This window comes from Cornus florida, unplaced genomic scaffold, assembly GCF_030987335.1.
Source record: "Cornus florida cultivar Cherokee Brave unplaced genomic scaffold, ASM3098733v1 CherokeeBrave_3.0.0_Hap2_Chr04, whole genome shotgun sequence".
Lineage (NCBI taxonomy): Eukaryota > Viridiplantae > Streptophyta > Magnoliopsida > Cornales > Cornaceae > Cornus > Cornus florida.
The window spans coordinates 80,620,329-80,636,338 of record NW_026775574.1 but is presented as its reverse complement, the minus strand read 5'-3'; the positions used below and the strand labels follow the sequence as shown (position 1 = coordinate 80,636,338).

General features: G+C 36.0%; 1 protein-coding gene across 1 annotated transcript; it reads left to right on the top strand.

Moving 5' to 3' along the window:
• The first annotated feature begins 509 nt into the window (after positions 1-509).
• On the top strand, positions 510-14,622 carry LOC132303633 (disease resistance protein L6-like). The gene is made up of 6 exons (XM_059800964.1): positions 510-1,389; positions 1,747-2,842; positions 2,951-3,241; positions 3,370-4,388; positions 5,956-6,335; positions 14,340-14,622. Exons 1-5 carry the CDS (start codon positions 854-856, stop codon positions 6,155-6,157), a joined length of 3,144 nt encoding a protein of 1,047 aa, XP_059656947.1. The 5' UTR covers positions 510-853; the 3' UTR covers positions 6,158-6,335; positions 14,340-14,622.
• Positions 14,623-16,010: the final 1,388 nt, after the last annotated feature.

The window sequence follows — 16,010 nt, the reverse complement described above, 5'->3', positions numbered from 1 at the left end:
TCTTTTTCTTCATTAATCAACCAAATACAATAGAAGGTTAAAATTATGCTTCCTTTCACTTTCTTTTGTAACTAATGTTATTATTTCTTTTCATTTCCACCGTACTTAGCATAACTTTAAATTGAGATGGAGGGAGTATTTTATTTGTGGAAAAGTTAGACATGCTAATTAAGGTCTAAGAATGGGTTTGGATCTCATTTGTAAAAGAAAAAATGTTAAAAATTTTAGATGTTTGTCTTTAACACAAATTTGGATGTATTAGTGCAATTTATCTTATTTAATTTTTTTCTATTTTTTATATAAGGTATTTATATAATTTTACACCATCACTTAACCTTAGTTAATTCTCAATTAACCAAAAAGGAACTGGAAGGGTAATTTGCAACACCAGGAACTAGAAGTCTTGTGTCTTGTGTCTTGTGTCTTTTGTCCCAACGCATCTTTCGGTCGCCTCATTGGGTTAATTATACACTTTTTCTTCCATTAAAAATTGAAGTGTGCGGATTTGTAGCTGCTTGTTGAACTTTAAAAATTGTTCTCGTTGTTGACAAGACTTGGAAAGTTAACTTGAGCGTTGGGTTGTCTAGAGCTTATCAATTTGCAATTCCACAACCAAAGAGAAAATTTGCAGTTTCCTTTACCCAAACGAGAGAGATCTGAGCTCATCATTTGTAATGGAATCGGAGGGTGGTGAAAGATAATTTTTGGATGTGTTGAAAGTTTGAAACACAGAGAGATCAGAGCTTTTTGTATATATTTTTGATTTTGATAGGGTTAGTAATACTCCTTACTACTCATATACAAGGTTGTTTTATTTAGATTGATATTCGATTCATTACAGTGTTGCTGATCGATGGAGATGGAGATGAAAAGAAAGGGAAAAATGGTAATAAGTCCTCCCCGATCTACAAAAGTCAATGATACTGAAATTTTGGGAGGCGAATATGAAGTCTTCTTGAGTTGTAGAAGCTCAAACACTTGCCAGGCATTCTCCGATTACCTGTACAATCATCTCATGGGCGTACGAGTTGGCACCTTTTGGGACGATAAAGATCATGCCCGAGGAGAAAACATTGGACCAGCGCTCCCAATGGCAGTCAAGGTGTCGAAGATCTCCATCCCTATATTCTCCAGAAATTATGCCTCCAGTACATGGTGCCTCCGTGAGCTCACCCAGATGGTGGAGTGCAAGAGAACCACAGGACAATTGATTCTTCCCATCTTCTACGACGTCCTACCCTCTGATGTGAAGCTTCAATCTAGGTGTTACAAGGAAGCATTTAGCGAGCACGCCCAACATTTCCACATTAAAACTGTTAAGGCATGGAAGAGGGCATTGAGAGAGGTTGGAGACCTCAAGGGTTGGGACATGATGAAAGAACCTGACAGGTAATTCATTTGATTATTATCCTGCTAGTAATTATAAGCCCCCTTATTTTATTGCATTATATAGAGAATTCATATAGTTAATACAGTAGGTAATGTTGTTTGGAATTCATGAACCCATAAACAACAATAAGCAAGAAGCTCCTGGTAACTGGTCATATAGAAATTAAAGAACAATTTAGACAGATAGAAACACAAATGTAAGAAGAATTGTAAGCTTTTCGGGTTACTTAATTCAAGAAGATTAAAATAAATAATTATAAGTCAAAATCAGAATATAGAAACTATAAATCATTTTATTTTTGCTTTGATTTCCTTTGGCAATAAATTTTTCATTCCGGTTTCCCATCTTGACATCAGGTCTGAAGAACTAAAATTTATAAAAGAGAATATTGTTCCTAAAATATTGCTGGAGCTAAAGAAGAACTTCATGGTTGCAACTGACATCTTGGTTGGAATGGATCACCACCTTGAAGAAATGATGAGATTATTAGACGTCGTCTCCAATGAAGTACGAATAGTTGGTATCCATGGCATTGGTGGTATTGGCAAGACAACTACTGCCAAATTTATCTACAACAAGCTTCTCAAGTGTTTTGAATGTTGTAGTTTTCTGGCAGATGTTCAAGAAAGGATGCAACAACCCAAGGGAGTTAGTGGTTTACAGAAACAACTTCTGTCTGACACCCTAAAAAGTTGTCCTGAAATTGCTGATGTTGATAGTGGAATTGACTTGATTAAAAACGTAGTTGTCAAAAAGAAAGTTCTCATTGTTCTTGATGACGTGGATGCAAGCTCGCATTTTACCACGCTTGTGGGAAAGCGTGATTGGTTTCATTCAGGGAGTAGGATCATAATTACAACTAGAGACATACATGTTTTAGATGATCTTAAAGTGGATGCGACTTATGAACTTCCATTAATGGATCATGTGCAATCTCTCCAACTTTTCAGCATGCATGCATTTAGAAAGAAGTGGCCTATAAATGATTATTTAGATATTTCTATGGATGTTGCATCTACTGCTGCAGGGCTTCCTCTGGTTCTTGAGGTTATAGGTTCGTTTCTATCTAGCATGGAGAAAGCGGTATGGGAGGATACATTGAAGAAATTGGAGAAATTGCCACATGATGAAGTCATTAAAAAGTTGAGAGTAATTTATGAAGCATTAAATTTTGCACAACAACAGATATTTCTCGATATTGCTTGTCTTTTTACTGGAATGTATAAAGCAGCTGCATTTTACATGTGGGATGATTGTGGCTATCATCCAAAAAGGGAACTGAATGTCCTCCTTCTCATGTCTCTAATGAAAGTGGGAGATCCTAATGAGCTGAAAATGCATGATCAGTTTAGAACTCTTGGTAGGAAAATCATATGTGAAGAAAAGATTCGGGGAAATCGTAGTAGGTTGTGGAATCATGAGGAAGCATTGAACTTATTGGAGGGACGAAGGGTAAGATTTGAGTGCCTCAGTGCTCTGAATTTTATACCCTTATTAAGTGTTGTAAGTCAAATAAATCTGGTCCTAATATGTTGTTTTACTAATTTTTTCCATTGGCAGGGAACAGAAAAGGTCGAAGCCCTATGTCTTCATTTTGAATTAGGACCTGAAAAGAAGCCTCGTTTTACAAGTAAGGAATTTGCAAAACTAGTGAATCTAAGGTATCTCCGAGTGGATGGTGTGGACCTTGTTGGGGATTTTGAGCATCGTCTGCCCCGGTTAAGATGGCTTAATTGGCGCAGTTGCCCTCCTCATTTTAAACCAACTAATTTCTATACGAAGAATCTAGTCGTTCTTGATCTATCGAATAGTGGCATCACAGAAGACTGGGGGGGTTGGAATCAAATCAAGGTATTTATAATATCCATACTTTTGTTTCTTCTATCCCATAATATACATGTTGAAAAACAATCCTTTCGTTACTATTTTATTTGTTTTAAAAACAATCCTTTTCGTTACCACTTTATTTGTTTTAATAGGTGGCAAAAAAATTGAAAGTTCTACAACTGGCTAATTGTGCTTTAAGGAGAACGCCAGACTTATCATTCTATGCAGCTTTAGAGATATTGATTCTTCAACGCTGTAAAAGTTTGGTCGAAGTCGACCGATCCATTGGTAATCTGAAGAATTTAAAAGTGTTTGACATTTCATATACTGATATAAGGAATATACCTGAAGAAATTTGGATGTTGGAGAAGCTGGAAGTAATAGATTTCACACATTGTAGTTATTTAAAGGGGCACATTCCTAGTAATATAGGGAACCTAACATCTTTGAGATTCTTAAGCTTTTATGATACCAAAATTCAAAGCATACCAACAAGCATTGGGGAGCTCTCTTGCCTTCAAACCCTTAAATTAGGAGGTTGCACAGAGCTTCAATCACAGCCTTCGCTTCCCTCAAGTTTAAGGGTTCTTTATGTCACTGCTATCCATAATCTTGAAAATTTTGTTAATTTACAGGAATTGCACTTTGTTGGGTGCTGTGTGTATGTGAAAATTCCTAGAGATATTTGGTTATTATCCAAATTGGAGAAATTGACCTTGGATTCTACCAACATTAGGACCCTACCAAAAGAGATCGACGCCCTTTCTCAGCTTAAGGTGCTCGATGTACAATATTGTCACGGTCTTCAATTTATACTGGGGTTGCCTTCAAGTCTAGTTGATTTATCTCTTGCATTCTGTTCTTCACTGGAAAGATTGCCCGATCTGTCAAATTTGAAAAATTTGTCGAGATTGTCGGTTAGAAGTTGCAATAGGCTGACAGAGGTTCAAGGACTTGGAAATTTGGAATCGTTGACAAGGTTGGACATATATGCATGTGATATGCTAGCTAACCTTATCCTGCATGAACAGTCACCATGCTTATTATCCTTGACATCATTGAAATATATGGATTTGCATGGTTGCAATAATGTAGGTGAGATTGAGTGTGATGAGGCTTTGAAATGTTCGGTGGAAATGAACCTGTCAGTGCACCACTCTGCATTAAGCAGGTATGATTTTAGTTAAATGTGGTTTTTGCAAGTGGGATTTCTTGATTGCTTCTATATATTCTTTTCTTATATATATATATATATATATATATATCGATTCTGTTAGTGGTTGGAGGAGTTAATGAAATTTACAAAAGCTTCAGATACTAGTATCATCACAAATAGTTTCAAAATTGTCTAACAAGAAAGTTGAAATGGTTATTTACACCAGTCAACGACCAAACTGTAGGATGTCCATTGGTCATTAGGGATGTGTTAACTCTCTCCAGACTCTGTTTCATAAGCCCGTCCATGGGTCATTAGGGATGTGTTAACTCTTTACATACTCTGTTTCAGTTTTTTATTTTTGACCTCCAACCCACGTGTCTGAGGTGGGATGTTGATAATGATCAAAACGAGGTTCAATCCAAAATCTAGACTTAACTATTCGAAGACTATTTTGGTGGTTATTTAAAACCAAAAGTTAACTAGTTGAAGTCCATTTAGGTTGTGATTTGAAATCAAATATTAAACTATACTTCTTGCTGTTCAAGCTGTTTTTCAAAATCAAGAGGGACATTACTGGAAGCCTGCTTTGTCAGTATCTGGAACTGAATTAGTTTTTCGGATAAAGTTGGTTATCTGGTTTGGACTAATTGAAGTCTATAAGATTGATTATTTGAAATCTAGGAAATTCAGACTATTCTGAACCCAAGGTTTGTTAATGGACCCTAGAAAATTAGACTGTTCCTTCCCTAAAAAGGTTGGTTAAGCCTATTCAAGGCTAAAAATGTTAGGTGTCTGAAACTTAAAAAATTTAGACTTTTCAAAGTTGTTGTCATCATCATCCTTGCTTTTTTTTCCAAATGAATGGGGTTGGTAATATGTATTCTCTTTCTCCATTCTATTATGTGTTCATGCGAAAATCCATGCAAGCCTAAACAGCAATTTTTCCTCCAAGACAAAGGGATGACGTCACTACCGAGGACGCTCCGACGGTCAAATTAGTGACCAAAGACAGTTGCAAGATACTATATTCAATGAATCGCAATAAATTTTTTGCGTACCTCATTTACTGGCCGATCTCCTATTTATTGTCATTCTCGTTATCTAAGTCGGTTGCGAAAATGAAGGTAGAGAAGATGAACCTTATTGCCTTTAACAACTCTTTAGATGGGGTGATTGTCTCTACCCGTCAACAGCCTAATGCGGTCATCGCTCTCTCCATATCCTGAAAGTTAAGAATTAAAATGGATATATAATTTTCTTGGTTAGCCAAAGCAATCAGTCAACGTGAAATTAATTTCCTCATCATTCTATATACACCATGTCTCCTCTAAGGTTTAGTGATTTAAAATTAATCATTTTTAATTACTCGTTTCACTTACTTTTCAAAGTCTAAGCAGATGTACTTATTTACAACTTGGGAAATTCAGACCATTCGAAGCTTAAAGATTGTTTATGTTTGCCAAGTATTTTTTTTTTCTTTATATATATATATATATATATATATATATATATATATATATATATTGAGGTTAGGCATGATTAGTAGTCTGCTTAATTTTATTTACTTTTATTTTTACAGGTCTCTCCAAAAGCGTAAAGAAAGATTGAGCATACAGGAGGCAAGCGGTGATGCGACGGACTTCACATGGTCTGACCATGCGGAGCAGCACCGAGAGAGTGAAGAGAAGAAACCCAATGCGAATCATTGGATGAAGGACGGAATAAATGAGCTGGACTTTAACTTTTTCTCGCTGGAGGAAGTTCGATCGATCGAACCTTAACTTGGATCGATCGAAAATGGGTTCGACTCCCATGGTCTGACTATGCAAAGCAAAACCAGGAGAGTGAAGAGAAGAAGCCCAATGCAAGGGACTATTTCCCATGGTCTGACGATTCAAAGCAGCACCAAGCGAGTGATATCCATGTCTCTATCCGTACCGGCTTACTAAGACGAACCTGGTAAGTCGTGCTATAACTCTTGTCCATTTGACTGCACCGTAAATTTTTTGAATCTACATCTCAGTCACTCCGACCTTCCTAGAATTAGAAAGACAACTACTAAGCCTCCTTCAGTACCCTAAACTCATCTGAGTAAGGTACTACCTCCTGTGGGGTCAGCCCAAATATTCCAAGTTGACCGCTTCCCTTTCCCTGGTAATAGCAAGTGTTATTATTTCCACGTGCTAAAATGCAACGGATTGCACAATAATCACCGAATGTTCAATCACCACATCAGTTGATAAAATCATCCTCCTTCCTATTACTTCCACTAGACGCAACTTAATGCAAAGTGTGAATCACCACAACTATCCATCTAAGCCGTCTCGTGATTCGTTCTATTCGTAGGAACTGATATCTTACCAGTTCCAAAATAGACGAAGTGAAACTGATTTAATTGTATCAGTTAACCAATATTCCCACCAGAATCCCGACCCTTGTGTAGAACCAGCAATCTTTCATCTAGATCCGTGGAAATTACTCTATCAGTTATGCTCTAGTATAAGAAGTGGCTGCAAGGATCCAATGATCTTCAACGGTCCATCTAGATTACCTACGAGATATCAAACTTTGAGACAAATCACTATGTCCTTCCTCCTACCTGCTTTCTAAACATCTGCTTCCTGTTGCGAAGCATCATGTTTCCTTCAAGACCCATTAAGAACTAAGAGCTGTGAACCTCAGTCCTTACATCCTCCTTCCAATTTGTTTAACGAAAGTATCGTTAGTCTACTAACACCAGCTTCCATAATTAGATATTCGGCCTCACCTTCAAATCGTTGACATCCTACTTCTCTAACTCAAGTAAGTGTCTATTAGACTTCCTGTCTAATTTCTAATACATATGGAATTATTTGTTGCGAACTGTGACCTAAAAAAAATAAAAAATAAAATTCCATATTGTTTGTGCAAATGAAGTGACTTGCTTCCCCCATGATATGCAACCCCAGCAACTCCTCCTAACGACATGCCTTCATGAATCAAATTCTTAATGAAGGATAAACTGATGAATAGTTAATCCGTATCCTATCCTCAGTCGGTGTCGTTCCAACAAGTACTTAACCCAGTACAAAATCCTTCTGCTGATTATTCAGCGAAGTCAGTTCCTCCGATAAACCATCGTGACATTACAGTTTATCAAATGAATCTATATCATTTGACTAGAACAACTGGTTTACTTATCCCATCTTGAAAACATACGATACCCCCGCATGTCTCGGTTTCTCATATTGGCTAAAGTTAGGTATACTTAACCAATTTTATGACCCCATGCCCAAAATCTTAGCGTAATTAACGCTATTCCTCCAAAACGGTAGTTGAGGGTTCACTCACTTGTGCCCCCGACTAAACCGTAATCCCGATCCTGAATAATTAACAACAAAGAAACACATAAAGCACACACAATAAAACACAACAAAATCTACGTAAAACATCGTTCCTCCTTGCAAGGAAAATCCCTTTTAGAAATCAACTTTACCTGATTGGTTCACAATCTCCTTTTCCAGTTTCAGAGGAAATCATCCAACTTCGAAACATAAGCTCAAACCATAGCTCACAACCAAATCCCTTTGCCTCAACAAATTCCAAAGACTTAACCCTCATCCTCCTTATACACGGAATGAACACCGTCTAATGTGGCTGTAAGGAAGCAACTTATACCGTCACAACCTAATTCCTGTACTCCCTAGAATGTGATATAAAATCATTGCCTCATTCTGAGAAACACTCCATCCGATTCTTGAACCCCTAAAAATTTCTCTTTATCTACCTTGTTTAAAGGTAATACACAAGATTAACTATATGTAGGTCGATCCCCACCAACACTACAAGTATCGTTCACTATACCATTAGCGAAAAAAATCACCCTTGCGCGATCCTTGATTTTCAAGATTCAATACCCTCTTTCTTGGGTATGTTGAAAACTCCACCACTGGAATCCTCTTCGGACTCCTAATCCTCGTTTGTCTCCTTCATGAGAACAACAGCAATCGTGTCGGTCCCTTTTGTGCGGTGACCTAAAACACATTCCTACATCCTTCCTTGGCTTATACTTCTAAAAGTAGCGCCAACCGGAACTAAACCTTTGATACCAAGTCCTGCTTCTGATAGAGAACTCGATAATAACTCCTTTACTCCTTTGGGTCTGAATCGTTGTCACAGTGGACCCCATCCTCCTCCTAGTGTCAACCATTCCAAAATTATGAAATATAATTGACATCTGCTCCTCCCAACGAACCGTAAAAGAGTACAACGAATCCTAATATGGCTCTAAGTTTTAAGAGACGCAACACGGAAGACTTCTAACGAAAGACACTCCTAAGGACACTAGAACCTGGAGTGCTCTAATACCAACTGTGATACCCCTCGATTTTAGAGCCTTGGGTGATCAAGTTCGAGCACAGATCCGAGGGATACCAAACAATCAATATATAAACAAGCAGGAATAAAAACTGATTTAAGAATAAAATAATAATGCGCTGAAAGAAATCTAAAATAAAAATCCTCAAACTTTAAATAATAAATTAATATCATTTAAATCTTCCAAATCCGTACAACTCGAAAATCCAACAAGTGGACCCCTAATAATCCCAAATGATAAAACTTTACAAAATTAAAATCCAAAACTAAAATCAGAAAGAAAATCCTATTTAGTTGGAAGAGTGAGTGACTATATCTGCATCACCACGAACAAGCTCTAAGCTTGCTACTGTCAAACACCTGAAAAATAAGGGTGGGTCAGGCCCACATGTAAGTTCCATACCACTACAATCCATACATAAACCCGATACGCAGATACATCCTAATATAGCTCAACAATAGCTAAAGTAGTCCATATAGATATAAGTACACACTATAGGACGTTTACCAGCCCACATAATCCGTCTCAACCCGAGTAGAACAACCAGGGAAACATCATCAGGCCTGGTTATCAATCCTAGGCGATATACGCACCCTAACCGTGATCAGGAGACTCAAACTCATATCACGGTACCATAAGTATATACATAAATTCCTTCCTAGTGCAGAAAGATAAAACAAATATCCATTATGTCGTTCAACTGTTTTAGTTGACAGGACATGCATCCATGTAAGATTTAACTGTTTTAGTTAATCCATTACTTATATATGAATGGGTTGGAATTAGCGTTTTGATCTAATCCATCCCTCCGTATGTCACCGTCCCATACCGGTACATACATGCATATGATTCACAGATGATGCACATTCAAATGAACATCAAATAAATCCAGAAACTAGCATAATAGAAAACAGATATTATTAAGATCCTATTATGCATCCAGTATATGATTATAATTATTAATCCTCCAAATAAATTGTTAAAGTATTGATAAACAATTTATATTATTCACATCCATACAATTGATAAAACAGAAGCTAAACAGTTCATCAATTAACATCCATAACCTGATATAATGATCAAACAGAATTATGAACTAAATACATTATACTAGATATCCCAAACCATCCTCTCATACTAGTTTATTTACATTGCCAAAACAAAGCCTAGTAATGAAATCCTCCACAATCCTTGACGGCATAAACATTTACATATACACCACATGACGTCCCTTTGATCCTCCACTCCAAAACCTGTGATTGATATAATATAACACCCTGAAGTCCAAACTGCCCATTATATGAACTCCAACAATATCCCCATACTAGTCCATTTAGTTCGCTAAATCAAAACTAGCAACAAAAATCCCTACCACTCCCGACAACATGCCATTTAATATCTAAGTTAATAATGTCTATGACCATGTCCTAAACTGACCTTTCTGGCCTCCATTAAGTTATATAAATAATTTATATAACATTCGAAAAGTTATTCAATACCAGTCAGTTTAAGTTGTTAAAACAAGCTTAGTAAGTTAAACATTCCTCTTTCCTTGACAGCATCCCTATTCCACTTTTTCGTTTCCTAATGCCCCTTAGGATTAGCACCCTAGCATAAACCAACTATTAAAGGGTCTTAATAGGTTAATTTTTACATATTTGAAACCCCCTTTAATTTTTAATATTTGCGTTTAACCCCAGAACAAAGGAAAAATTACAGAAAACACCCCGTAGGGGTTCCTGTTCAAAGAAGCCGCCTCCAATTTAGGTTGAGCCGGCTCCACCTATATTGGAGCCACCTCAACCCCTTATGGAGCCAGCTCCACTTCAATGGAGCCGCCTCCATTGAAGGGTGGAGCCGCTTCCACTTCTCCAGCCTCCGTTTTCCCTCTCTGCTTCCTCTGTTCTTCTTCTTCGCTTCCGGCGAAAATTCTAATTGTCTATTATAAGTTTCTTAAGGATTTTAAAGGTTTAATTTAAGCCCTAACACTCCTAGAAACTCTTTTGATTCCACTACCAATTGATTGACAAAAATCTAAACAGAACCAGAGCAGTTTATGCAAGAACACCAATCACAATTAACTGAACAAACGACCAGTTTAAAGTCTGATCCCATGCATCAAAATTCCGTTTTAAAATTTAATTAACTTCCTAACCATCCTAGAAACTCCTTATAATCCATTGTAAATTAATTACAGAGGTTTAATACACAATCCAATAGTTTATGCAGGGAAAGCAAACTTCAGTTATTTATACGTTAATCAATTTACAGTCCGGCAAACAAGCATTAAACACCAGTTTTAAAAATTGATTTAATTCCTAGAGACTATACCGAATGCACAGAACACAAGTTTACAGGAAGGAGGTGGAATGAAACTTGCCTTTAGGTTTCGGTTTGAAACCTTACAACGCCGTCTATGGAGTTTCTGATGAACGGACGACTACCGACAACCTTCCCACTGCTCAGTTCTATCTCACAGTAAACCATACCTTCCTCCTTGACATAAGCTTCAATCCATAGCCAAAAACCTTTCCCAGTTCTCTTCACGTTTTTCCCCTCAACCTCTCTATTTCTCTCTTCCTCTAGTTACGGGGAAAAGGGTTTTATTTTGTTAAAACCCTTGCAGACACCCAGTTTATATATATATAAGCCCCTAGAAAACCCTAATCCTAACTCCATCCCAAGTATAAGTTGGCTAACCTAATTATAAAATAACCCTAAACTTAAGTATTCGAAAACACTGTACTAACAAATGACCAAACAGTTACGTCCATTACAATTAAATAGATAATTAAATTAAACATTTAAAGCAAACAACCCAAGGAAAACAAATAAATAAATATAATTAAAGAAAGCATTCCAAACACATCGACAATTAAAGTAAAACAATTTCTAATTAATAATTAATTTAAATACACAAAAATAATCAACTAATCAATTAAGTAAATACACATAAAACAAAATCACCATTAATCAATTAGAACCCAAAACACAAAAGTCACATAATTAAATAAAATGCAATAAAAACAAAATTAAATTCTCATTTTATCCTTTCGAAAACTAGGGGTATTACAGAATATGAGCCACTTTTATGAGGGAGACAACATAAACAATAGGGTTACAAAGACACAATATAGAGCATTAGAGATAGTCTTAGAAAGGAAGAAAAGAGAAGAGCTAGAGACACTCTTGGCGAGCTTCCATCTACTTGAAGAAGAGAAGCATTTCTACCACAGACATAGCCCTTAAGGGTTGGAGGACACCATCCATGAGTGGCTAGACATCCTCTTGGGGTTAGAGTTAGCCCTAAGCATGCTTTCTTTATCTTGATTTATGTATTTTTTTAGGGAATTTGTGTTGTAATACATGTTCTGACATCTTTATATACATAGATCTTATTTATTAAATGATTTGTGTGGTTTAATTCTTTCAAGTGACCATTTCATTCTATCCATATGTCTATGTATGCTAGAATAGATGTTCATGTGCTTATCTCTATTTCTTGTGTTGTTGATGCATGTCTATGTGTATTGATATTATAGATCTAGAGATTGTCGAGACATAATGCTTAATAGAATGCTCTTGTGATTTATTTGATGGTACATGCTTATTTCTTGATGGATTGTGCCTCTCTTTTAGTTTAATTAGTTTAATTTACATGTCATTAGCTTAGATGTAGTGTAGTTACCTTAGTTGTTAAATAGGAGGACAATTCATGCTTGTTGTTTGATGTTCCATACTTGTGAATGCAAGTAGCATATTTCTCTAATTTTGTAATGTGTTTAGATTGTGAGCTTAAAGAAGGATTAATGGCTTAGTTTGATATATTGTGTTATTCATTATGTTGTCTAGACAATATATACTTAATTAGTCATCTATACTTATTGAAACAACCACACACACTCACTATTGTTGCAACATATGTCTTCCCCTCATTAATTATGAATTGAGTATAATGTAAAGTGATGCTTAGTGGTAATCTCTAAAGTCCCTAGATCTCTCTCTCTTATTTTCTCTATCTTTTAATTATTTGCTTGATATTAATCTTGTTTAGTTTTAACTGTAGTTTAATTAACCAACCAACCTACATTTGATCACTTGACCTACTAATCCTTAGTCTTGTTTCCACTACTAGTGCACCCTCAATCCCTTGGGATGATCCCTACTCACCCTTGCTATATTTTTAGTTAGCGGTAGTAGTGACATTTATAAATGTAAAACTTGGCCACACTATTTTGTACAAATTTGGTTGCACCGCGGCCTAGCACATCAGCATTGGGGTGGGGAGACTTGGAGGCATAATCTCTTGACACGTGGAGATTCACCCATTTGTTGGCCTAGGATAGGAACACTTGTTGGCATGGATGGATGACAAGTGTAGGCTTGATATTTAATCTTGGAAGCTTACTTAGATTCATGACAAGTGTAGGACTCACCTTTAGTCTTGCAAGTGTGTGTGTGAGAGGTAGTGCAAGAGCACCTAGTGAGTGGAGAATCCCACCACTTCAACTTAGGGTTTCATCTCATTTTACTCATTTCATATCTTTCCTCTCAAGAACCCTAACTTGGCCACCATTGGAGCAAAGCTTGATCTAAGGTTTTAAGCTTCATTTTGGTGCCCTTCCATTCACCTTAGACCTATAAGCTTGGAATATTTTATATTCCTCTCACTTTCCTCTATAAAACCCTAGCTTGGTTTCCATTTTTTAAACTTGGTTGCCTTGGATTATAGAGATTCAATTCTCTATTGAGGTAGGGGGTGTTATAATTTATTTTCCAAGTGATTTAATTGTTCTTATAGTGACATCCAAGTTATATGCATGTCTTATATTGAAATAAGAAATAATTGATTACTTATAGCTTGTATATAATTCACTTTAGACTTGATAAATGGCATGGCCATGACTTGATCTTTGTTGTGTATTAATTTGACATGATTGAAATGAGCATTTAAATCTAGAGGATTAATTGATTTAAGTTTATTTAAATTCTAATTAATTGTACCATGCTTGTATTTCATTTTTGACTTGATATATAGCATAGCCATGAATTACTCCTTGTCATATATTGAATTGGAATCATTTGGACAACTCTTGAAATCTAGAGAAATTACTTAGTTGGTCTACTTAATTTCCATCACGTTAATTTAGTAATTTAGTCATGTAATCCATGGAACTTATTATGTTTTATCACATATCATGACTTGTTACTCTACTTGTTGATTTTGAAAATTTGGGATATCATCAATAACTTAACATGGCTTGGACTTGGTTCTAGTACAGGAGATAGAGAGCTCCCTAAACTATAGTGCGCACTAGGGGAAGGTACCCATGGGTTAATAGCCCTAAAGTGATCTCAAGAGTACGGTTTTAGTCCGGGCGATGTCTAAGTATCCAGTTTAGTTTGATTTCACTCTTTAATTATCAAATTTGATTACCTTGTGATATTTGCATCTCATTATGCTATGTTAAAAGTTCCGATGTCATTTTAATAGTAAGGACTAAATTTTATTGAATTGTAAACTTTGTAATAAATTGAACTTATGCATGCTCATTCCCTACAAGTAAACTTGTTTACTCACACCGAAGTTACCGGGTGTTTTTCAGGTAAAAAAGCATCATTGTGGGATGCACAACACTCTTAGGATTGCTTGACTACTTGGAGTATTTTTGTATGTTAGAATATGCACTTGTTAGCATATCATGCTCCATTCTTGTTTATTTTGACAAAACATGTATTTAATGTTCAAACTATGTAATGAGTACTTAAGTACACCTTTTAATCCTCCTTAGTTGTGTATGTAATGAGGCCAAGGGAAAAGATACTTATATGCTATGTATGTTACTTTATTTTCATAGTTTGTTTATGAAGTTTAAGGGGTTTTATGCCTTGAAGGGTCATATTTTGCATATGATATGCCATGAGCCCGTAGGCCATTGTAGCACGTCTACTTTTGCATTTTACGTATGCGTGCATGGTTACATTTCACAAAACCCTTAAGTTCCAACTTTTGAACTATTTATGGAGGATTTATGAAAAATTAAAGCAAAATCCATGCATTGAGATATGATTTAAAGTTTTATTTTGATTTAGTATGAAATGGTTGTTCATTTAAGGTTCAAAGATGTTTTAAAACTTGTTCGGATCAAATGGGAAGCATGCATAGCCTTAGAATTGAGCCAAGCACCTTCCCCATGGATTGCAGTAGCTTATTTTGCTATTATCAGGTCCATCGGTCGGCTGATAACAGTCATCAGCCGACTGATAATTGTTGAAACCATTTCCAGTAGCCATTTAGTGAAAAAATGGCATTTCGGCCGGTTGGTACTGTACATCAGCCGGCTGATGAGTGAGTTTTGGCTGGCTGGTACTATTCCATCCGCCTGCTGATCCTCTTGGAGCTTAGTTACCTTTCAGCTTCTTAGACAGATTTCTTAGGTCAAATTCAGAGGGCTATATCTCCTTCGTTTCTAATCCAAATCAAGTTATTCTTGAGCCTAAACTCAAGAGCTTGAAGTTAGATTTCCAATGATACCAACCATACCCAAAAACTCCAACCGCAGAGAAAGTTACACCAGTTTTAGTAAGATAGGGTCGTGTTGTTTCTTAAACGGAGGATGCCTCTTCGTTCTATTTTCATATCTTTTTCGTCCGAACTCTGAATCAGGTGATTCTTGAGCTAAATTCATTAATTTTTTGTTGTCTTTCAAATGATATGCTTGGTAGCATCCATTCCTCTATGGAATTACCATTTTGCCCCTAGGTTCACTCTTGTCCATTTTTGAGACGTCGATTCCACATTTGTTTTCCTTGGGTTTTGTGACTCATTGAGGTTCCCATTGGTGTCTTATAAATGTGTAGTATCTCTAGAACCATCGTTATACTTTTTGCTTTCGCATTCTAGATTCATCATCAGATTTACATTTGGTTTATCTTAGGATGCATTGGCCTAAAATGCAAGGCCGTCACATCGGGGTTTGGATTTTTTTTATTAAAGCACCAAATCATGGGATTTTGGGCGTTACAATGTGAATATCCGCTCCCTTTATATATATACACAACAATATATATATATATATATATATATATATATATATATATATACACTAGGAAAAGGCACGTGCGATGCACATGATGAATATTTTGTAACTTATTTTATTATTTGGTAAATTGTTTTATTAAACTATTACTTATTTTACCTATTTTTTAGTTGTTTTATATATGATTTGAAATCTTTTATTTTAATTCATTTTATTTATAGAAACTCATTTATTTTA